Raw genomic sequence first — 24,144 nt, 5'->3', positions numbered from 1 at the left:
TCAGTTGATACCACTCTTGACTCTGGGTCACATCTTTGTGGGTTCAAGTCCCTCATTTGGACTGTGAGCTCACATTTGTGCCCGACACTTCAATGCAGTACACAGGGAGTTCTGCATTGTCAGAGGTGCCATACGCTCTGGGACGCTACCCTGCATGAGGGGCGCATATAAATGCAAATTGTTGTTGTTCCTAATCTTTGGGTGAGACTTCAAATTAAAGATCCACTTATCAGCCTGTTCTTCAGATGGCATTAAAGATCCTTTAACAATATTCAGAAAGAGAGGGGAGTTTCTTTCATCTCCAGGTCAACAGTCCTCCAGAAAAATTGTTCATTCACCTCATGGTTGTTTGTTTCATTGTGTGCAAATGGCTGCCGTGTTTGCCTACATTTGATGGTAATTACTGTCTGTAAAGCACTTTGGGGTGTTTTGACATGATGAAGTGCTATATAATGCAAATTTTTTTCTTAATAAAGGCATAATGGTTATCCATTAATCTTTCAGTACACTTATCATCATTCGCTGAAGACACAGACATGCTGGATTCTGTCAGTGAGGAAAAGGCTCAAGTTGTTCATAATATATGCTACTAAATATTGAACACTGATTTGTAGGTTGTATCTATATCTTCACTTAATGGGGAGGGGTAGGATAATATTTTCTTATTAATATTAATATTGATAAACACTATGGATTGAAATATATTAATATTCCTTGTTCTTTATAGAAACTTTAAAGATAACAACAACAAAATTGCATTTGTAACAGGAAGTTATCCTGCTCTGTGCTGTGCCAACTCTCCCGATACAATTTTGTGAATCAATGACAAACACATCAAGGATTTGGTATTGAAGTCCAACATCTCGTTCAATTTGTTTTGTGCAACTTCATAATATTTGGACATGGTGAGCGATGAGTCAACTAAGACCCTTTGCTTTCTTTCAGCTTTCCCCTTGGCAGGTTCCATTCATTCATGGAGTACGTGTGTCTCTTATTTTTGCTACCAATATACTTCACAGAATTGATCTGGATGAAGAAAGCCCTTTGGCTCATCCAATCGCAACCCCCCGAGACCAACAACAACAACTTACATTTATATGGCATCCTTCACTCGGAGTAGTGTCTCGGAGCACTTAATCACCAACCCACGATCCCCCATGACTACATCAAGCTGTGTTTTACCAAAACTAAAGGAAAGACTTTCTGGTCTCTGCCCTGAAATTGCCCTTTAGAACTCAAAACCTATGTCCTCTTGTTCTAGCGTTGAGACATCTTAAAGTATTGTTCTGGGTTTATTTTCTCATTTCAAAGTAAAATCTTGTGCAAGTCAAATGAGTATCCCTCTGAGTCATCTTCTATAAAGACTGAAGAATCCTAGCTTGTCTAATCATAGTTCTATCTATTTTGTCTATATTGACCTTCATTTGGAGTGAGTAGCCCATATGCACACTTTATTAAGTTCTCTTTGTATCATCTTGGTTGACTACCTTTATTACAATTTCCCTTCTCTCCCCTCCCCAAGCTTGGTGTAATCTGTAAATTTAACTACTCTGTACTGAGTGTGCAAATTCTGGTCGTTGTCATGTGGTAGGAACATGGAACAAAGGTACCCAGTCATGTCACTCCATTCAATAATAATAATCCTCGCATTTGATTTGCTCCCTTATCACGTCGTCGAGACATCTCAAAGCGCTTCACAGAATATACTGCAAAATGAATTGACTGTTTATTTTCTGGGTGAAACAAGGCAGCCAATCGCACACAGCAGTGTCCCAGAAACAGTCATGGATTGAGTGACCACATTTTTTAAAACAAATTTTGAAGGGCTTCCCAGAGTCTCCAGAAAGTGATGCGCCAATCGACTTACAACCAGGTTCCTAGTTACTGCTTGGTAAACAGAGGCATGTGGAGTACGGAAAATTTTCCTAAAGTTTTGCCCTGCCTGGCAATTGAACTCACGCAATCCTCTCGCTTGCGAGCCAAGCGCTCTAACCAATACCCTACAGGATGTCACAATAGCTTCTCCCATCTCAAGTTGGCTCCCCATACGATTACCCTAAATCCAGATATCCGAGATTTTAGCAACAAGTACAAAACAGTCATTCCATTTGATCTATGGTGAGGAGCCCTATATGTTTTTACACCTCAGTGTGGCTGGTGCTCTCTCACAGATTTCATTTGGATTTCATTTACTTGGACCGCATTCCCTGCTGTACCCAGTGAAACATAAAAGAAGACATTATGCCATCCGAATACTAATGATAACTGGAGAGGAAGCAAGTCGGTCTCCTGCTGAATAAAATAGTGTTTGCCAGTCATTGTATGTTACCAGGATATGATAAAATAAGATTTTTAGTGCATACTTGTATAGCCCAATGGCAAAATTTAACAATGATTATGACTTGAATACAAATTCAAAATAATTGTGAATTCAGATAATATTAACAAATAAATCTACGACTGTTTGTGGGACATTGCTGTGCGCAATTGGCTGCCGCGTTCGCCCACAAATATACAGTCAATTCACTTTACAGTGTGTTCTGTGAAGCGCTTTGGGACGTCCTCCCGACGTGAAAAGCGCTATATCAAATGCAAGGATTATTATTATTATTATTATTATTAAAAGATGGATTGTTTAAATGCACGTGTTCTTGGAATATTTAGAAGATAGTGAAAACATACTGAAAGGGCAAAAGTTTAAGAGATTTATTGTCAAGAGTGGGTTGGTAATGCATGATTAATATAGAGCTTCTTCAATAGTCTGAAATGTATGTAAATAGAATGGAAAATCACGCATGTTTACATCTGTAGTTTAACGTTCATTGTCTTGCGGATAGTTGACTGTTTTATATGGGTCATATTGCTGTCTTTATCCAATCTCAAAAAGCATTGAGTAACTGTTCCTTTATATCACAAATCACTAATTCAAAAACTGCTGAAACGTCTCACTCTTTCTCTCTCTCTGAATAGCTTTTGCCTAACTACTGTATTAGCTCCAACATTTTCTACGGTGGCCAAAGAGAACCACAGAGATCATTCTGGGAGCAAGAACCGAACCGAGAATTATTGGATCAGTTCCAAATCCCTGAAATGAAATTGCAGGAGCTGAGCTCCTCTGCAGTTAATGATGAAGTGTTGATCTCTCTGACAACTCTCGCTTTTCTTTTGAGTCAAACAAGAATTGACAAGCGAATTAATGGCTGATGCTGTGAAAAGCAGTCACGTAATGCATTGGGCGATCAGTCAAGTTTTGAGCTCAAGCCACTGGGGAACCCTTGGAAAATATTTTGGAGCCAAAACTTTAACTCCAATTGACTCCAAAATTGCTGGATGATTCATAAGATGATAAAGCCTGTATCTGCTGAGTTCCAGCCATGGGCAGGTTTACTTACAGCTACATTCAATTCAATGATATTTATCACTTTTGATTACTTGCCAACTTTCCAGTTTCCCCAGTACCATCGTTCTCTGACCACACAAGTACAGTGTGGTCTTTGACTTAGGCTATTATTCATTTGGTGATGGTTTGTTTCGATATATGCATGAATAAAATGTTTATTTTAGTTTGAAAGCTAACTTTAACTGGTTTGTTCATGGGCACAAGCACCACCATCTCTCTTACTGATCAATTCAACTTTCATTTAACAATTCTGAAACATCAATACATTTGGAAAAGAATACTTGGGCATAACAGCTCATTCTTCAGAACACCCCCTCCCCAGCTACAAATACTCATTTCTGTCAAACTTTTAAGATGGAATAATATTCTGCCCAAAGATATTTGGCTAGATTTATCAATCCTCAAAGGGTTCAGTTGGTAGTTAGTGAATCTTGGCTTGAAGAACAAGCAATCCGTTCCACTGTAAATTAAGAATTTATGAATTTACTGGAAGAGTCGAGTCAATCAGACATGTTAAGGACCCATGTGATTCCAGCATGTCATTATCACACTCTTTTGCATTTGTTTTGCCAAGGATGCTAATAAGTTTATTCCATGCTATCCAGTTCTCTGAGCATTTATTTACATTAAAAAACTCCAGCAGAGCATCACAGTGAAAAATTATGAATTTAATGAGTGAGTTTTAAATTAAAGATTTATTTATGAGAAAAACAATAAATGTAGTTATAGAAGGATGTTGTTTGATACCTCACATGGCTATGTCAACTTATTCAATTTTCTATTTCCAGTCCTGTTAAAAAATATATTTTTGGTCAGTGGGGGTCTGACAAACGGGGAAAACCGTCACCGTGCTTAAGAATACCCAAACCAGAATTTCACATACGTAAGCCACGTACGCATGGAAATTTCTCTGTTTCTGGAATAGAATAGATACTCTCTCCCCATGAGAAAAGTTACCTTTTACCTAGTTCTGGAGAGATTTAGGCATAGGTTGGCAAGAAACAAGCCAACTAAAAACGCATAGCATGCCATTGAAAGCACTGTTTGGCAAGCATCACCCCCTAACCTCTATTGCTTTGACTTGTAGTTAACAGGAGCGGAGTGAGAAAGATACCAACCCGCAGTGACCAGACTACGCCTCTAAGTGCTACCAATGTGCAGGCTCACTGGCTGACTGTCATCAGCAGTGCCTTTGAGTACTGTGGACCTGCCTGGCTCAGGAACCAGACTCTTGAGATCAAAATACTCTTGATACTTAAAGTGTGTGATCCTTGTTTTAAGCTGTGAAAGTTTCTGTTCAGTCTGTTCTTATTCCGTTCACTTCAGTACAGATCAGCAAATTAATTCTGAGTCAAGCAAAGCCTTTAAAGGATGGATCAATATCTGTTTTAAAGGGAACTGAGTTGCTGGGATAGTGATAGCTTTGCTCAATTATTATGTAGGTTAGGAGGAGAGTAAAGGAACTTTCAAGATAGAAGAACAATGTGGGGGAGTGCGAAGTGATAGAATGCAATAACAAGGTGGTCACACATGAGGTGTATAGGAAACAGACTTGATGGGCTTTTCTCAGTTTAGGTTTACTTATATTCTTTTGCATCAGGTCCATAAAATAGGCTATTTATTGAACAGTGTTTCTGGACTTGGAGTAGAATCTAGGTTTGGCCAAATCACAGGAAAATCTTTCCATACTAACCAAATCCCAAATCACGGTACAGTGTGCAATGTATCTACAACAAATCTTCTAAGGTTGGATGCCTAGATCGGAACACAATACGTAAATGCAATCATTTCACCATGCTTGAAATCTATTACTTTTATTTCTATGTTTGAAGAAACAACTAGCATTTTCATGGCACGATGTCACATTGAAACATCTCAAAGTGCTTTGCAAGTATTCACTGTCATGTGAAGTGATAGTTTTTATCATAGGCAAATCAGGCAGCCAATTGTGCTAGCAAGGTTCCACGTATTGTATTGAGGTATATGATCATTTTATCTGGAGGATTGTTGACTAGGATACAAAAGGACCCTTCTCTTTCTGAATGACCATAGGATTTTTAATATCCATCTGAAAAACAGGCAGGTGGGACCTCAATTTCGTGTTGCATCCAAAGGAAAGCACATGCAACAATGATTTCCCCAGAATCGCACTGGAATGTTAGCCTCCACTTTAACATCAGTTTCCAAACATAGTGCTGGAACCCAATAACTTTCTGAACCAGAAGTGTGAGTGTTGCCATCTGACCCAGAGTAAGTTCCCTATCTACTCTGTTGTATGTTTCCCTATTATTGCATTACAATAATTGTTGATGTTCAAGGCACAAGTGGATGGTGTTTAACTTGGCAATTGCTTGTCTTTCATGGGATAGCTGTGATGAGATTACTCCTGATGTAGTCCCTGTGTTGTCTATAATGGAATTAGGAACAAAAGTTTCCATGTTCTTCCTTTAAGACAGGGATCTCAACTGGTCAATCATGATCTTAGAGAGTCAAGAAGTGGTTCGCCAAACACCTGCACCAGTCCAGGCAAGTACAGCCAAAGTTCCAGTAGCTACAGAGCTATGATACCCTTGGCACAGCCATAAAAGTAGTCCTATAACGTATTGGCTAGAGCACTCACCTCACAAGTGAGAGGACCCGAGTTTGATTTCTGATCAGGGCGAAATCTTAGGCAAACTTCCTTACTCCAAATCTCTGTTTACCTAGCAGTAAATAGGAACCGGTTGTTATTCGATTGGCAGATCACTTTTGAGAGTAATAATCCCTTCAAAAGAATAGATAAATAAAATAATTTGGTAATTTTGTCAATCAATCTGCGACTGTTTGCGGGACACTGCTATGCGCAATTCTCAGCTGCACTTTGCCCACCAAAATCCACAGTCAATTCACTTCACAGTATAGTCTGAGAAGCACTTTGAGATGTCTCAATGATGCAATAAGGCACTATGTCAAATGCAAAGATCATTATTATAAAAGAAAAAATCAATAAAGAAAAATGTATTAATTCTCTGACCATAAAGGTTGCCGAAAACTGCTTTAAGGGAATTGGTTCTGTAAGCATTCCCTCCTCTATTTGCAATAGAGTGATACATTGATGAGTATAAAAGTTTCATGTCTCATCCAGCTAATTAAGTGATCCTTAATCTCAAACTAGTTCATTAGGATTTCCCATTTCCCTGAACACAGAAGACTGGAATCCACATCAGTATCCACTGATAAGAGCATTCAAACTTATCCAAGCTGGATAAGAGCATTCATTTGGAGCAAATTCCAAAGTGCTTACTATGACCAATGGTGACTTTGAACCATATGCCTTCAGAGAAGGAACATTGAAAGAAAAATGACTACAGAAACTGGCCATTTAGCCCATCAATCCCATTCTCCTGATCGCTCCACATATCCTTTAATATTTCTCGTTTTCAAAACATCTATCTAATACTTTTTATGAGACCGTTCACATCAAGCAGTCTTGTGTGCTTCCAATGCACCAGTGACTCAAACAAGCAAGATCAATACTGCAGTCTCCTCTGAGGAGATGAAAGTGCCATCAAATTGATGGGGACATGCCTAAAAGTAATCACCCTAGACTGTAAACTCATCATGCAATGTAAAACAGCAGGTCTCATTCCCATTGCTTTCAATTTCAACTAAATTGAAGTTTGCAAGGATAGGAAAAGAAGCACCAGCAATTTAAAATGGCTTCAAAACTATTAACATCAGAAGCATTACGAAAGGGGGAATGGAATTTGAATAGATTTCTGCATTCAGATATTATGCAAAGCACGCCGGCAACTCTATCAATCACTACATCACACACTTGAAACAATTTTGGAAGACTGACAGATATCAGTAGATTACCAATGCATTGGACAGGCTGGCTGGAACAACAACAACATGAATTCATATACTGTCCTTCACACGGGGTACTTTCTCAAAGTGCCTTAACAGTGCGGAACCTAACATCGAGCTGGAAGGAGGGGGAATGTGACCTTAAGTATGGTGGAAGAGGAAGGTCTTCAGGCATGATCTGAAAATGGGGAAGAAGAAGGCAAGCCAGGGGACTGAGTGAGAGAGTTGCAAAGACCGGCAATGAGGGCAGTCGAATAGTCAAGACGGGAGTTGACGAAGGCGTGGACGAGAGCTTCGGCTCTGTTGAGTGTGACGTACAGTCAGAGCTGAGCAATATGACGGGATACTGTTAGCAATGATATTCACTTTTGCAGCAAAGAATGCCTCACTCACAGGACCTGAGCAGTCACAGGACCTGAACAAGTGATTCGGCTAATGACAGCCTGTAGCAAATACTGTATATTTCCCTTCTTTACTCAAGCGATGAATGAGTAGAACATGTTTTCAGTTAGCAGGAAATTTGTCACAATGAACAGCGAATAAATAATTTCCAAACAGTCTTATCCAATTAAAGCAACTGCTTGTGTGAAACAGCTGTGGAGAAGGAAGTCCCATGTTTAAACCTGATCTGTGCTTAATTATTTGATCTCAACCAGGAGCTGCAATTGGCCTCTTCATGGATTAGGATATGGAAATATCAATGAGGGTTCCTGTCTTTAACTGCCATCCAGAGGCACTGGTGGAAAGTGCATGTGTTGACATTGTGTGACCGCAGGATTGGACTTGACTATAATAATCCTCACAGTCGCATAAGCTGCCAGCACATAACCTCGAGGCTCAAGGGAAAAGGGGAATTAAAAATAAATGTAAAACTTTTTTTTAATCTTCTCAAGTCTTTAAAACAATTTTTTCTCTCATCTCTGGATCATCCAAGAAAGTGAAGGGTGGCGTCAGTCAGCAAACCGATGCTCTCAATTCAACAACAACAATAATAATAGATTTGGATAGCAAGGGGAAGATGTTGATATATTGGAAGGAATGAGGGTCAAATAAACCAAAGAGCATTTTCTTCAACCAAACCTCTTCTTGTGAGGATCCAGTAGGTAGATTAGCCCACAAAATATAGTCGATTCACTTTACAGTATATTCTGTGAAGCGCTTTGAGACGTCTTGTTTAGGTGCTATATCAAATGCAGGGATTATTATAAATAGTAGTGGTGGTGGTAGTAGTATAACTCAACCTATACTAAACTTTATTGAGCAAACAAGTGGAATAAAATAACTGTCTAAGCTCTGCACTAGCTGCCTGGGGCACCATCTGGTGAATTACTGTGGTATTACAGTATAACCTTTACATTGACTATTGTATTAACCCTCTTCTCACTTCCTTTAACCTCTTCAGATGCTCATCTGAATTGGCATGCAATATACTTTCAGTTCTTTGTTTCATGTTGACTCTTTTTCACTTTGTGGGTTTACTTTCCTCTCAAATGAGTCTTTTTTTGCATCAACTATACGTTGTGGGTGTTAACAAAGCCTCAGCTTTCCCGCACTAATCAGTGAGAAAGAAAACACTCTACAAATTATTGTTGTTTTAGAAGCATTTCACTCACTAAAGGAGCATAGGTAAACTCTGCCTCTAGCAACCCTGAAGCCAACTCTGCTAATAGAGGTTGATGTACCCATTGCATTAGGAAGATATGGGAAGAACTGTAGCAAACCTTGCAACAGGCATCAGCTTGAGTGTTTCACCCAAGCAGATTTATTAGAAGAGTCTGCACTCAGACACAGTGACTATCGTGGGGTCGAGAAAGCACTCTTTAGGAAGCCCTTTGTGAAATAAATTGTCTCCTGCAGTTAAAGATAGGAATTGAAAATATTTCTTTTAAATAAATATCATCCACAAAATAGTCATTTTGCTTCACAGTATATTCTGTGAAGCGCTTTAAGATGTCTCGCAAACATGATAAAGCCTTATATCAAATGCAAGTAGTAGTATTATTATTAAATGTACTAATATTATGATACAGAATAAAGTTGTGTGATTTAGACTTTTTTTNAAAATTGCAAGATCAACTGACAAAAATAATTTTAAAATCCAGCACATTAAAGATTCAGACTCATTACAATGAATAGCTAGAGGGCAAATCAACTTGTGAACATGCCAGACATGGGCAACACTGTGCGTAGCATTCTGAGTTGCTTCCTAGCACCAATGTTAAAACTAGCTGCTGCTTATCACTGCAGTATAATAGCCCACGGGTACCTCATGCCAACTCACAAGATCCAAGATTACCATAGAACCGAGGTCTCACAAGTCAGCATGACGTACACAGGGGGTTCCCAGCTGAGACCTAGATTTCCTCTCCTGAGAAACACCTTTTCAATCCCCTGCATCTTTTCCCACAGCAAGTCATTTCTGTTTGAGGAATTCCTCTCTGTGGTTTTAACATATCTATAATTGTACAGCCATGCAGGAAAAATAATAACAGATTTCAAAAATTAAAAGTAATTAACTTAATTATTCTGAATGTAAACGATGTTCTTATTGAGGTGGGAAGTGATTTAACGAAAATGGTACTTGTAATAAACCATCCCTAGATAAAATTGCTTACTCGTTTCATGACTATTTGTGGTACATTGCTGTGCACAAATTGGCTGCTGTGTTTACCTTCAAATATATTTGCCCTGTCAGCAAGTTATCTAAGTGGACTGGACTATGACATATATCTACAAACCTATTTAGTTATTAAGGTTTTGACAGGAAGTACAAGTTATTGATTGATTTTCAAGTCCTTGGCCTTGGTAGATTAATACCTGAGCTTCAACTATAATCAAAACTTACCAAAGACCAAGGATGTATTTAAAAACAATTAGTAACTTGTAATTACTGTCTTACAGAGCTTTTCAGTTTTCCTTCTTTCAGTTCTCCTCAAATAATGTTTGGCAAATGATTAAAGTGAAGGTTTCAATTTATATTTCCTTCTAGTAATACATAACGTTAAAATTATATTGGTATTATAAACACGGGCCATGGAAGTGAAAGCAAACTGATAATAATCCTTGCATTTGATATATTGTAAAGTGGATTGATTGTGTATTTTGTCGGTTCAACACAGCAGCCAATTGCGCACAGCAGTGTCCCATAAACAGCCATGAAGTGAATGATGTTTATTTTGGGGGATTGTTGGCCAGGAAATTGCCTTCTCTTTTTGAATAGTGGATTGAGTGACCATTTTTTTAACTATATATTCCCTACTTGAGTTGAGGGCAATTTTACATGAGCAGTTGAATTATAGTTCCATCAGCGGTTGGGTATTCAGCCTCTTTGGCCCCCATTCTTTGGAACTCCATCCCACATTCCCTTTGTCTCACTCCCTCCTTTGCCTCCTTCAAGGCATGTCTCAAGACCCTTGTCTTCGACCACGCCTTCGGCCACCCTCCAACCCTCTCTGTTACCAACCTCCTCCCTCCACCTTGAACGAGTCCAAACCCATGACTTTGTAATTTTGCATTTGATATTGAAGGTTACTGCCACTATAATTATAATGGTAAATTGTGGATAAGCCTCAAGGCTCTTTCCATAACAATCGTTTCTCATATTCCAGACAGACCTTGACTTTGTAGATGAGGAGAACACCGTTCTTCAGAGAGTTGTTGATGGTATACATCGAGCCATACAGACCAGGAAGATCCCAAGTTCAATTTTTATCGCTGTCAAGGCTTAGTGTTAATGAAGGCCATGGAAGTCTTGTAACATATTGGTGAGAGCACTTGTCTCACAATCGAGAGGACCTGGGTTTGATTCCCTGGTACGGCAAAACATTAGGCAAGTTTCCACATGCCTCTGTTTACACCGAAGTAAATAGGAACCCGGTTCTTAATCGATTGATGGATTGCTTTTCTAGGGGAAATAATCCCTTCAAAAAATATATATGTATAAATAAATAAAAATAATAATAATTTGGTCACTCAATTCACGACTGTTTGGGGGACACTGCTGTTCACAATCAGCTGCTGCGTTTCACCCACAACATATACAAATTAATTCACTTTACATTCTGTGAAGTGTCTTGAGACACCTCAAAGATGTGATAAGGTGCTATATCAAATGCAAGGATTAGTATTATTTGGGCAAGTTATTGGATGCTGACTGTGGAGCTCCACCCCAGTAGAAGGGAAAAAATGTCTTCAGGAGATTACTCCTTTCTCCCATCAATTTGCTCCCCTCCAAATTGATGGGGGAAAGGGGTAATCTTCTAGGTAACTACATGAGACTTCTAATTATAAAACCAACTAGAATGGATTTAAACTAAATCTTTCCTATTTTCTTTTAAAATATCAAAATACTGCTGTGCGCAATTGGCTGCCGCGTTTTACCCACAAAATATATAGTCAATTCACTTTACAGTATATTCTGTGAAATGCTTTGTGGAGTCTTGAAGACATGATAAGGTGCTACATCAAATGCAAGGATTATTATTATCATTATCAAAGCAGTAATGTATGCAATAAAGAGCATTGTTATTCTACAAATGTTTTCATATAATAATCTCTGCATTTGAAATAGCACCTTATGGTGTTCTTGAGAGTCTCAAAGTGTTTCACAGGATTTTACTGTATAGTCTGATGACTGGGTTAAAGAGGGTGAAGAAAAGCATAGCGTAAGAAAAAAAACATTGAGTCCATTAAATTCACTCTCTCAACAGCTATGAAAACCTACCTAAATGTGACTCTTATCCCAATGCTGTATCTCCTGCAGGAAGGCATTGCAAGCTGGCTCAGTTGGTAGTACTCTTGCCTCTGAGTCACACAGTTGTGGGTTCAAGCCCTCCCCTTCTCCTGAGGAATTTAAGCTCCGAGGTTAGACGCACTCCAATACATTGCTGGAGAGTATCATGTTAGCAGAGGTGACATCCTTCAAGCCTGTTCAGGTGAATGTTAAAGATACCATAGCACTTGTCTCAATTCTGAGTCAGAAGGTTATAGGTTCATCAGGACTTGAACTTGCATGGTCTAAGTTGACACTCCAATGCAGTTCTGGGGGAGTGCTGTACTGTTAGAGGTGCCATCCTTTGGATGAGATGTTAAAACATGGTCCCATCTGCCTGTTCAGGTGGATGTTAAAGATCCCATGACATTACACGAAAATAGAAGAGAATTTCTCCTGGTGTCATGGCCAACAATCCCTCCTAATAAAATTGGTTGTTTGTTTCATTGTCACTTGTGGGACATTGCTGTACGCAATTGTGCTACCGCACTTCACCCACAGAATGCACACCACTTTACAGCAAAGCCTGTGAAGTGCTTTGAGACGTCCTTTCGAACGTGATAAGGCGTGATACCAAAAGCAAGGATTATTATTAAAGAGAATGGAGTTTCTCCCAGTGTCCCAGATATCAATCCTGTAGACAATATTGGTCATTCACTCTTGGCTGTTTTGTATCCCCATTAGCATCTGTTACTTTTAGTCTAGTGTACAGATTTCAGTGAGAGGACAGGATCAGGTTGGTTGAATTCACCTGTTGACAGTTACTATCTGGGCTCTGTAGCCACTGAGCAAGGTAGCTGGTGCCTGTGGAAGTGGAACTCAGCAAGAGTCAATGTCTTTACAATAGGAAAGCAAGAAATAAAACTCATGTTAAACTTTTAAAACAATTTTTAGAAATAGAGAAACTTTTTCTTCAAATCAGACCAACTGTTGGACCTGTATTCAATTTCTATCAATTGAAAAAAAACTAATCAATCCACTTGTTTACAGACATTCTCAGAATGATCAACATTCCCTGCATTTGTGATCCACAGCAATGCAAACAGGCATCTATCTGTGACTGCCACTCATGTTGGTCATTCACTCTAGCCTGTTTTGTACACTCGTGAGTATCTGCCTCGCTCGCCCCACTATTGGCAGGCAGGCCTTCTGCCACTCTGCCCCCACCCTCTGGAACTCCATTCTATAACCCCCCACCTTGTCCCCTCCCTCGCCACCTTCAAGACTCATCTCAAGACCCTACTCTTGGACCGTGCTTTCGATCTCCCTGCTTCCCCCCCCCTGCCCTCCACCCTCCCCGACCCCCAGCTCGGGTTCAAAGCTCTGTTTGTTCAGCGCCTTGGGACGTCCTCCCGACATGCAAGGCACTTTACAATGTAATTTTGTTGTTGCTGAAGAAATGCTTGACCCACAGGCAGGAAGTGTCCCGCCGAACATTCACACTAGTCTAAATGAGTCTGTTTTAAATCGATGCTTTGTTTCCAGTAGCTACTGAGTGACGATGTTTATGGTGTGGCCATTAATCAAGAAATATTCAATCAAGAAAATATATTTGGATGGCCGACCTTAAAGGTTGGCCACCACTGCTCTTAAGTACTGTGCAGTGAAGGAATTCACAACCCTCTCAGACAGCCAGGAATTGCTAGGCTTTGCTGGCCTCCTGTGGAAGTTACAAGCAACAACAAGAGATTGAGACAGCTGGAAGAGATAGACTGGCCACGGTGATTAGAGGGAGAGCAGCCAACTACAACAACAACAACTTGGATTTATATAGCGCCCTCCACGCCGGACGGTGTCTCAGAGCGCTTTACAGTAATGGATCCCGGGCACCGAGCCAGGAGGAGGGGGAGGAAGGTGACCAAAGGCACAGTCAAAGAGAAAGGTCTTCTTTCTAATAAGAGGAATGCTATGATTGAACCAATTTTCTTCATTAAAGTGATTTACGTTTGTAACTAAGGGAATTGCTCCTATTTCTTCAGAACCTCCAATAAATTACCTCTTACTTACAGTGCTTTTAGTTTTCTTAGTCCCTTTTCATGTCATCTCAAAGTGATACCTAAGGCTATTGTGTTACAAGATAATACAGTAAGTTTCTTTTAAGACAAATGATAAAGAATAAAACACTATCTTTAAGTTTACTGATCAGGCTTTACTCTCAGAAATGAACTTCTCTCTGAAAAGACAAAACCAGGTTTTTTGTTTCTATTAAAACTAGAACATTACCAGGAAGTAGACCAAGAATAGAGCCATCACATTCACGCGAAACTGGAGCATCTTCTCTTCATTCTTCTGTTGGCTTCTGATTCATGTCTCACCTTTTACTAAGGTTCTTTTGAAGCTGAGCTCATGTAACACCTCATGTTACTAGTCTCACCATAATGCTCCTAACTGATAACTATTTCCCACTGAGGTGAAGTGAGACTCACAGAACGGAGCTTATTTTAATAACAGATTCAAAGGGGACATGACCACATGATTTAATATTCTGGAATGGTAGAAGACAGATTTAATACATGGAATACACAGAGGTAGAAACATGGAATAGACTGGAACCAGAAGCAATTAATATACTATCAATCAACATCTTAAAAAATTAACTGAATAAATATCTCGGCTGAGAAAAAAGGTGCCAGATTTAATAGTGGAGTGACAGACTATCATTCCTATGGATTAAAATTTGTTGTATTCCTTCATTTAGTACAAATTTAAGAAAAAATTTATGGAACACCAATAGATGGTGTGCCGCTCCAGATAACTGATTTGTTCACTCTCCGGGCTGTAATGTTATGACTTTGAAATAATAGCAATTTCATTTTGTGAACATTAGGTCTTATGTTGGGCTCTGGTTCAGGTTTAATATGTTCTGCCAGGGTTGAAAATAAAATAATAACCCTTGTATTTGTGTTCGCAATTGGTTGCTGCATTTCGCTCTCAAAATATACAGTCGATTCACTTTACAGTATATTCTGTGAAGTGTTTTGAGATGTCTAGAAGATGTGATAAGGTGCTATGTAAATGCTTGGTTCAGATTCTGTGATCTGATACAAATCAAGGATTATTATTATTATTACATAGCTCCTTATCACGTTGTTGAAGTGTCTCCTAGCACTTCACAAGATGCTACTATGAAGTATAGTGATTGCCTATTTGTAGGCAAATGCAGCAGCCAATTTGTACACAATAATGTCCCACAACCAGCAAATACCTGGCGAATGACCAATTTTATTAAGAGATTGTTGGCCAGAAAGCCCTTTTCTTTTCAAATAGTACCATGGGATCCTTAGCATCCACTTGAAAAGCTGTTGGGGCCTCAATTTAATGTCTCATTCGAAGGTCGGCACCTCCAATAATGCAGGACACCCCAGCACGACATTGGAACATCAGCCTAGAATACAAGTTCCAAGTACCAATTTGGGCTTGAACCCACAATCTTGACTCAGAAACACATTATTCCAACTGAGCCAAGTTGACAGGTGGATCTGTCTGGATGGGCTGAAATCAGCCCTATATATCTGCAAACTGAAGTAACACAATCCTATCAGACTTGGAACAGATACACCAAGTCCGTCCCCCTCAATGCCATCCAACACATCATTGATGAATACATGAAAAAGATGGGCAACAGACAACCTTGTTTTACTCTCTCAAGAGGGATAATCCCAGTGAGTCAGATCTTGGAGCTGGAATAAACATTCCAAATAAAATAAAGTTTTGGCCATATATTCCCAAGGCTTCTAGTTTCATCAGGAGGGCTTCACAAGGCACAAGGTCAAAGTTCTTGCAGAAATTGATGGACGTAACTCGGTAAATTTCCCCTGAGCCCTACAATATTCTGTGATCTGATGCAAAGCTACAACCTGTCTCACACATTCCTCACAAGAATGGAATCTGGCCTGTTCCACACAACCAAGGTGAGATTTCCCATTGCCGGTGAGTCAAAGTTTACTCACAGTTGAGGTGGTTGAATGATTTGCTGCCTAAGCAAAAATAAAAGTATTCAAAGGACCAATAATTAACTCAAAAGCACAGCCAGTCAACTCAAGAGGCTGGTATGTGAGGCCACGTGTGCCTAAAGTCAAGTGACTCAACACCGCATTGCTGAGGAGCTCAATTGGAGTTTTGCAAGACATAGTGGAAATTGGATTCCAATTGAAGTGTAGGATCACTGAAAGACACCTCCCTTCCCTCACTAGGCATGTTGTAAGAAGCATGGTGAAAATGTAATCTACAAAACTGGTGCCAATTGGAAATTTCTTAGCTGGAATTGTATTGATGTATTCTATGCCAAAGGAAACCCCCTCCCCAAACCCGCACCACCCCCAGAGAAAAAGAGAAAGCAAGAGACACACACACACACACGTGCAGGAGGGAGATGCATAGAAAGATAGAAAATAGTAAAAATATTTACATTTCAAATGTGTATGTATGGTGACACTTAACTTTATAGTAGTGTATGAAAATCCCATTATTTGATAGCCTACTTTGCTTAAACCTTAGGATCCCCAGGGTGAGATTAGAACATATGAGGGTCAGGAATCACAGAAACAAGTGATTCATTAGCTTCAGCATGGAAAAGCTCACTTCAAATTCCAGCATTTTAAGAGACGACACAAGTCAAATGTATTATAAAATAATTTTAAAGATTTGGTTTCTCTTTATTTACAAAAATGATAGACAACCTTTACACTCTTGTACTCTGTATAAAATCAGACCGGACATAGTGATATGGTAGCACGATGCTTGGTATACACCTGAGGTTACTTTACATGATACTTTCCTGAGCAATTATGTATTGCCTACAGACTTATATTAATAAAAAGATCAGCCTTTTCCTAATTTCAATATATAGACACACTTTTTTAAAACGCTGACTTTAAAAAATATATTTATTGTTCTGGGCTTGCAAAAGTAAGACATACAGTAATGTAATATTAACCCATAAGTATGTAGAAGACAGAAAGCAGACTGACTGGTCAGATTACCACCCTGTAGAAGTAGAACTCAATAACATTAGATGGGCAACTTATATATCCAATTGTCCATATAACAAAGGACATTGCATTCCCATGGATTCCTCTGCACAGCAAAATGTCACAATTTGCAGGACACCATAAATCATCAACATCTAAAATGTCCCAGAAGCATCATGGTGTGTTCTATGTGTCACCGATCTGGTTACACCATTGTTTAAACCAAAAGGATCAGGAGTACAAAATACTGTACAACCTCTGAAGCTATTACTGCATTTAGCCTGTTCAGCAGTCACAGGCAAGTGACAGCGAGGTTGCTGAGAAGTAAAGGTGGTAGTGAACCTGCCTCTGGTGCTCGCATTGGCACCCCCATTCCCCACCCCCCACCCCACCAATTGGAACATGCACGGAAAATGCACACTTGCACCTGGCAACGCCATCGTGCATGTCATCACCAGGTGTATAGCTGCCTCAAGCCAGCCATATCCTCCAAAAAAAAGTCTAGTCACGCAACGATCGGGCACTTCTCTCTGGACTCCGCCTGTGCTGATTACCAGAATGGGCCGTGCATTGGGTAGTTGGAACCCACACCTTTGCACACGTGACTCAGCCAATAAGGAATGTTGAACATCACTCGACGTGTGCATAAACATCGGAGTGATCAAGGGGGAAGAAGAATGGACAGAGATAAACAATAACACAGAGTGGTTTGGTGGGCGGCGGGGTGGGGGGGAGAGGACACTGAGGAAGGGTGATAAGGAAAAGTCCATTATCCAAGTGTATTCTCTAATTTTCCACCACTCTTCTTGGCACCAGAGGCTCATGGCAAACATGCCTTAAACAATGACATTTGAAAGTTACAATGACAAGCAATTAAAGGTGCAGGGATATGAAGACATTATCACGTTCATCTACTATAATGGATAACCTTTTACACTAAAAGATGGCCTTGAAATTCAAGTGTCCATTATATGCCAGTGCAGGTGATGTACAATAATATTTACAAAAGCAAGCCATGAATTTTTGCATACGACTTGCACTATTTTACATGCAAAATCCTCGGTGCAATTCGTATGCGAAAAATCACGGTGTTTGTTTCTAGAAACAAAGAAATTTATTATTTCCCCAAATCTGTTATTTCCCCAAAGGGCAAGAATCTGAATGGACCTGAGCTGTGCTACAATAGGAAGGCAACTGAGCAGAGGCCTGGGAGACAGGGTGGATCACCCGCTCTCTGCAGGCAGATGTCTTTACGAGCACTTAAAGATGGTGTGGTACAGCTGCACATCTTCAAGTGCTGCCTGCTTTGGCTAAGACCTCGGAGTAGATCAATGTGGGGACACCCTTCTCAGTTGCAAGCTGAAGGAAAATAAAACAGAGAAAAAAGACGTGCAAAGAAAGATTTTACAGTTGAATTACACTCACATTAAACAGGGTCTGTGTTTACTAACCCAGAAAACACAGCTACTTAAATTCTAAATGTCTTGTCCTTTGTTAGAGGCTCCACTCATGGCAACAAAGGGACAAACTTCAGTTTTTTAAAAGCTGTAAAAAACAGCAATAACTGTTGTGCAAAATAGGTGTAAAGATACACAGAATATCTCAGTCACTGTTGATCGTGTTTGCTTTCCAGGGGGCCAGTAATGGGTACGTACGATATTCTAAGGATGGTACCAGATCTCCGCCCAACATGCTATTTCCGCACAATCCTCAGATCAACAGATCGCTCGACCATTGTTCTGGCAGATTTCTTTTTGCAGGAGGAAGCGATTGAGCTCCGACCATCTTCAGGCGAGAGCTTTAAACATATTGCACTAATTCCAACTTGTGAAGCAGCTTGTGCAAGGCAATGCCATTTCACCCAACAAAATGCATCATTTCTTGAAACAAAATCTGGTAAACACATCTGCTAAAACCTTATGCTAAAAGCACAAAAAGCTATTTCACCACAGCACCCTGCTCATTCCTCAAGTACGGCAGTGCCTACAATAACACTCTTCTCAGTACAGGGAGATGACCTGCAAGATCAGATCTGCTGGTATTGTATGGCAGTGCCAGGACCAGATTGTAATTTTTACTTGCAGTTTACGTTACACTATACTGTAATGTGGCAGTGTTGTTTTCAGGAGCTATACCAGTGGCTTAACATCACCTTGTAGGTTTTAGAGTATTACGGCACCAATGATTTATGGCAAAACTTTCTTAAAAAATAAACACGTGACTAATGTCCAATATGATGAAATGTGCAGCATTAAACATTTAAAACAAAAAAATGCTCAGGATAATGAAGAAATAGATCAGTAGGAATAAACTGGAAATTTCCAGTCTATATCACATTTATAAAATATTTCTGCCTTTCTACGGTCAGATTTCTTTTCTGTACAATACACCAGAAGTTGGTTTTAAGGAAAAACATGGTTACTAATTCCACACCCTCTAAATCTTCAATCAACTGCTCCATTATTTGTCTTTTACATCTCTTAATTCACACACGACAGAACTCCATTTCAGTAACTGACATTCTGCAAAAAAAAAGATATTCTAGAGTTGCTCCGTACAACCAAAATATGCTCATTTGGCTTCTTTGAAGGCTTCACCAAAATTAGCATCTGTGCAAATCAAGGTTCAAAACTGTGTTTCCTCTTGCTCCAGAGAATGAGGAGGAATGTGGCAAGAGACTGGGAGAGACCCAAGTTTTTGGAGCTTTGGGTAACGCAGAGGTCTAGGCCGGTTAAAGGAACGGCGGTTTTGAACACGCCTGGCTGCTGCTGAGAGTATCTTGGCGTCCTGATTGAGCAACGGTTTCTGCTCCTGTGCCTTTGAGCTGGCGTCCTCCAACTCTTCATTCAGCCTGTCGGCGTGTCGTTTCCCCATGCTGAACCCTTTATTACTTGGTTGAACTGAAAGGTTCTTTTTATTATCCGTGGGAATCTTCTGAACAAACTCAGCAGGTCTCTTTTCTTGAACTGCCACCTGTTCCGAAACCGTAGGCAATTGGGGCTCCTTGCTTTTTGGTGAAGAATAATTTGGCACCCAGGACGTCTGGAGATACTTTGGGAAGATCTTGAAGGGACCCTCGGTGTTAAAGCTATCTTCATTGGGATGTTCAGCTTTTCTTGGGGGACGTTGTTCTTCTAGCTTGGAGGGGCAAGGCAATGGAGGGGGGCTTGGGATCGGTTTTAGGTTACCTGCACAATTGAAACAAGAGTCAGTGTAGGGAAATGAACTGCAAAGTTAGCTCATCTTAGAGTTGGATAAAGCCTGACTATTCGACACTATGGTTCTGCAACATAGCTTTCCTATGCGTTACAACTGTCATAGACAGTGTGATACCATGTTTAACCAGGAAACAGTTTCATTGGTTGCAAAAAAAAACCATTTGTAAGTTTTTCTGCAATACAGATATAAGAATATCTCATGTTACATCACATGGTCCTCTCACATCAACTTTTAAATGGGTGATCCCAAGAAAGTTTTTTGTTAACAGTTTCGAACACTTGGCTAATTTGATTATCTTAAGAATGGTCCCTTCCCCCAATGGCTTAGTGAGGAAACCCGCTGCATGTTATTGAGTGCGTTATTGAACTATGTAGAGTGGCGAGGTCCCATGTTCAATAGCTAAACTGTGCTATGAATAGCAGTAAATGACAAAGAAAAACTTTAGAACTTAAACTATCCAACAGACAACTCCAATCTATTAAAATGCAACTAGAGTAAAGAGGGAGAGAGACTTGACAACTAAGGATAATAAAGGCATACAGAGAAAAGGTGGAAATTGGAATTAGGAGTTGACAAAGATTTAATGGTAGAGATGACTCGATCAGAGGACAGATAAGTGCAGTAGATTCTTCCAAAAGATCATTAGTTCCCTTTTCATTATTAAATAGAGAATAAGAGAATGCACAGAATCTCTGCTAAACTGGCTACAGGATACGAGAAGTTCATCAGTTAGTAAGAGACGTTCAGTGAATGAAACCAAGAGGCAATTAATATGCAACAGAATCTGCAAAACAGCTCAAAGATCAAAGGTTGTAGAGCAATAAAAACTAATAATTAAAGAATGTTGCTGTAGTGATGTGGAAAAGGTTGGGTCAATATAAAAGTCAACCAGATTAGAATAGTCTAATGATAGTTCATTTTCATTCCTGTAAAGCTGGGGGTAGCACATGTTTTAGGAGCGGTGTAAAAATGTGATTGTATACATCATTTTGAGAATGCCAATTCTGGGGAATTTGACAGTTCCGTTCAATTCTGAGCACTTCTGAGCACTTTGTGTTAACATTGAGAACTCACAGCGTATATCTGGCATGCCTTAAATATTGTATTCTGCTCCAGCAATGTATTTTAATCCCAGAAAAGTGCTTCATTCATTCAGCCTGGACTGAATTCAAAATCAGGTCTTAATGCTGCAAGTAATTGCACCAAAAAGCATAGTTTAAGTGACTCTGTGTTAGCCTCTTCCTTTGTGCCTCTACCCCCAGCAAAGAGAAAAAATGTCCAACATTACAGAACAGAGAACATTACAATAAGCTATAAGAGGTATTATGTATTCTAAAATGAATGCAATGCTTCACTGGCTACAATTTATTAAAAAAAACACACTTAAGAATCAAATTGAACTGTAGACAGAAGAGCTGAAAGAATTGTAGAAATCAAACAGTTAGAGGAAAGAAAAATATTAAGTAGAATGTAAAGTGCAAGACTGGCTACTTTAGAGAATCTGTTAAGAAAATCTGACAGATTAGAGACGTGGACAACATAGGGATGGATCAGTTTTAAGTTACCTGCACAATTGAAACGAGAGTCAGTGTAGGGAAATGAACTGCAAAGTTAGTTCATCTTAGAGTTGGATAAAGCCTGACTATTGAACTATCAATTAATATTATTCCTTTTAGTGAAACCATTTCTTAAAAAAAAGTTATTTAAGATTGGCATACTGTTTACTTACAGGACCAAAAGTCAATTAATCCCGAGATTGGGGTGTTTTTCCTTCTTTCTTCCTCTTAAAGGCATGGATTAGTTTTTGCAAACCCAGACAATGAGTATCAGCAGACTTTTGATTCTCTCACCCCTAGGATCATGCATTATTTTCCAGATGGAAATACAGATTAAGAGGTAAACAAAATTCCCATGTTTTCCTTTCCCAACCCATTATCAATCAGAGCCCTTACTGTGCTTTCCAGCTAATTTAGCACATAATGTATCAAATCTGCTGTTTCTAGTGTGTCTTAGTCATTGGTTTGACTGAATTTACTGACGGAGGAAAGATACAAGGAAAGATCAGAATGTTTTCGAAGCAAACTGTCTGTCTGTCTCATGAGCAAACAGCACTCAAACCTTAAAGGTACCAGAATTTTTTTAAAAAATCAGCAGTCGATAGGAAATATTAGTCATTGGTGAATCTAAGAGGTAGAGTAAAAACGTATTCATAGAGCCTGAATATATCAGTACAATTGGACAAGATGGTGAAATTACATTAGGCAGTATTAAGAATAAAAGGCTGTTTGCAGAGCTGGTAGATGATGTTGAGGAAAGCAATTGATAATACAAGAGCTGACACAGTAAGACGCCTGTTCGTAGTGCTGGAAGATATCAGTACAATACAAGCCGGTGTAATTACATTAAAGTCGACTCTGGCAGGAAGGACAGTGGCCGCTCTTCGGGAATGTCCGCTAGCAAAAAGGAATCTATGGAGCGGTTGCTGAGCTGCATGGGAGCGAGACGATGAAAGTAGGTTGGACTGTGGGGTATCTGATCACGAGCCCTCTGAGACAGGATAACGGTATCTTCGTTAGAGACCCACGGTGGTGGAGAGATCATACTGTCTGGTTGTTCTTCATCAGCACAAAACATTGGGTTAACAATTCCTGTAGGGAGTTTTTGAAAAGTATTTGTTAAAAAAACATAAAATGTTTACAAACATTTTCAACACTAAACAAACAAAGCAGAGAGTGCGATCCACTTGATTTACAGCCAATCACAGACCTGGAGAGCAGATTATGAACAACATTATTCTCAGGCAACTGACAGAGCGTGTAGAGACATTTGAAGCATTTTCGCACCGATCTGATCGGGCATCCCCAATGAAAAATTGGAGAGTTGTATCTTAGAGACTGGGAACTTGTTGGTTCAAATCTCAGGCTACGTTGAGTTGTTTGGCCTACTACAGCTGCAAGAAAGCCTAAACTGGCCCCAGCTTTCGAAGGATTTGAGAGGGGAAAAGCAGCCAAGACTTACGCTCCTGGTCCCTTTATTGGTAATGTGCGAGTACGGCAGCGAAGTCAGGCTCTGCTGTGATGTGCATAGTGTAGTCGAGTGGCCTGCCGATACTCACTCCCAATGCTTACACAAGAAGAATGGCTATTTGGGTGGCATATTGTGAACTACATCACAGCATGAAGAGGCTAGGGATAAGAGGCATAATAAGGAAATAGGGAGAATATTTTTAAAATAATAATACTACATTTTTGGAAATGTGGTATTAATGGACATACTACATTTCCCCCAAAAAAACTCAGTATTACACGTTTTGTGGAACCTTGTCAGATTTGGATACTCTCAAGTATGCCAGTGAGCTTCTATATGTGTCCGTCACTTGGATGATCTCTTTCCCCCCCCCACCACCCAACCTCCCAAAAAAAAGAGCAGCACTGCATTTAAAAGGGACTTAAATCCTTAAATGTTAAGGCTCTAGGTGCAAGTTCTTCAGCATTTCTGGCTACCCATTCACTGCTTTGTGCAGCCCAGCTAGACTACAAAATTACAAGTAAACTTAATCAGCCCTCCTGCTCTTCCAGAACATTCGCTGATTAAAAATATAAAACACGGTTGTAAGAGATGTTAGAAAGGAAGGTCAGAAGAATTTTTTTTAAAAAAACATAGAGCATCGCTAAAAGCATTACGTCACCCCCAATTGCTTTTGGTAGCCCAGCCTCGTTGAAAAACGCCGCAAAGTTACATGTCAGCTTAATGAGTCCTCCAGCCTGGGTATGCAGAAAGGACAAGTAAATGGGACTGAAAGGATTGCTATTGAGGTAGCCTGCACAGACAATGGAACGAATGGCCTTCTTCTGTGTCGTAAGTTTCTATAGTTCCAGATACATTCAATTATTAATAATATAAAACTAAATATAAAATATAAATATAAAATAATA

General features: G+C 39.7%; 1 protein-coding gene across 2 annotated transcripts in view; it reads right to left on the bottom strand.

Annotated features, from left to right (window-relative positions):
• Positions 1-16,651: 16,651 nt before the first annotated feature.
• Positions 16,652-24,144, bottom strand: part of LOC103176226 (sodium/hydrogen exchanger 3) — a 32,633-nt gene continuing 25,140 nt past the window's right edge. For both annotated transcript variants that reach the window (XM_007889639.2, XM_042331833.1), the window contains 2 exons: positions 22,611-22,857; positions 16,652-20,178 (listed from right to left, as the gene is read on the bottom strand). In XM_007889639.2, the coding sequence (XP_007887830.2) occupies positions 20,175-20,178; positions 22,611-22,857 (251 nt within the window). In that variant the 3' untranslated portion in view covers positions 16,652-20,174. The remainder of the gene's footprint in view (positions 20,179-22,610; positions 22,858-24,144) is intronic.

Source organism: Callorhinchus milii, unplaced genomic scaffold, assembly GCF_018977255.1.
Source record: "Callorhinchus milii isolate IMCB2004 unplaced genomic scaffold, IMCB_Cmil_1.0 Scaffold2, whole genome shotgun sequence".
NCBI lineage: Eukaryota > Metazoa > Chordata > Chondrichthyes > Chimaeriformes > Callorhinchidae > Callorhinchus > Callorhinchus milii.
The sequence above is the reverse complement of the archived record's forward strand: the minus strand, read 5'-3'. Positions and strand labels throughout refer to the sequence as shown.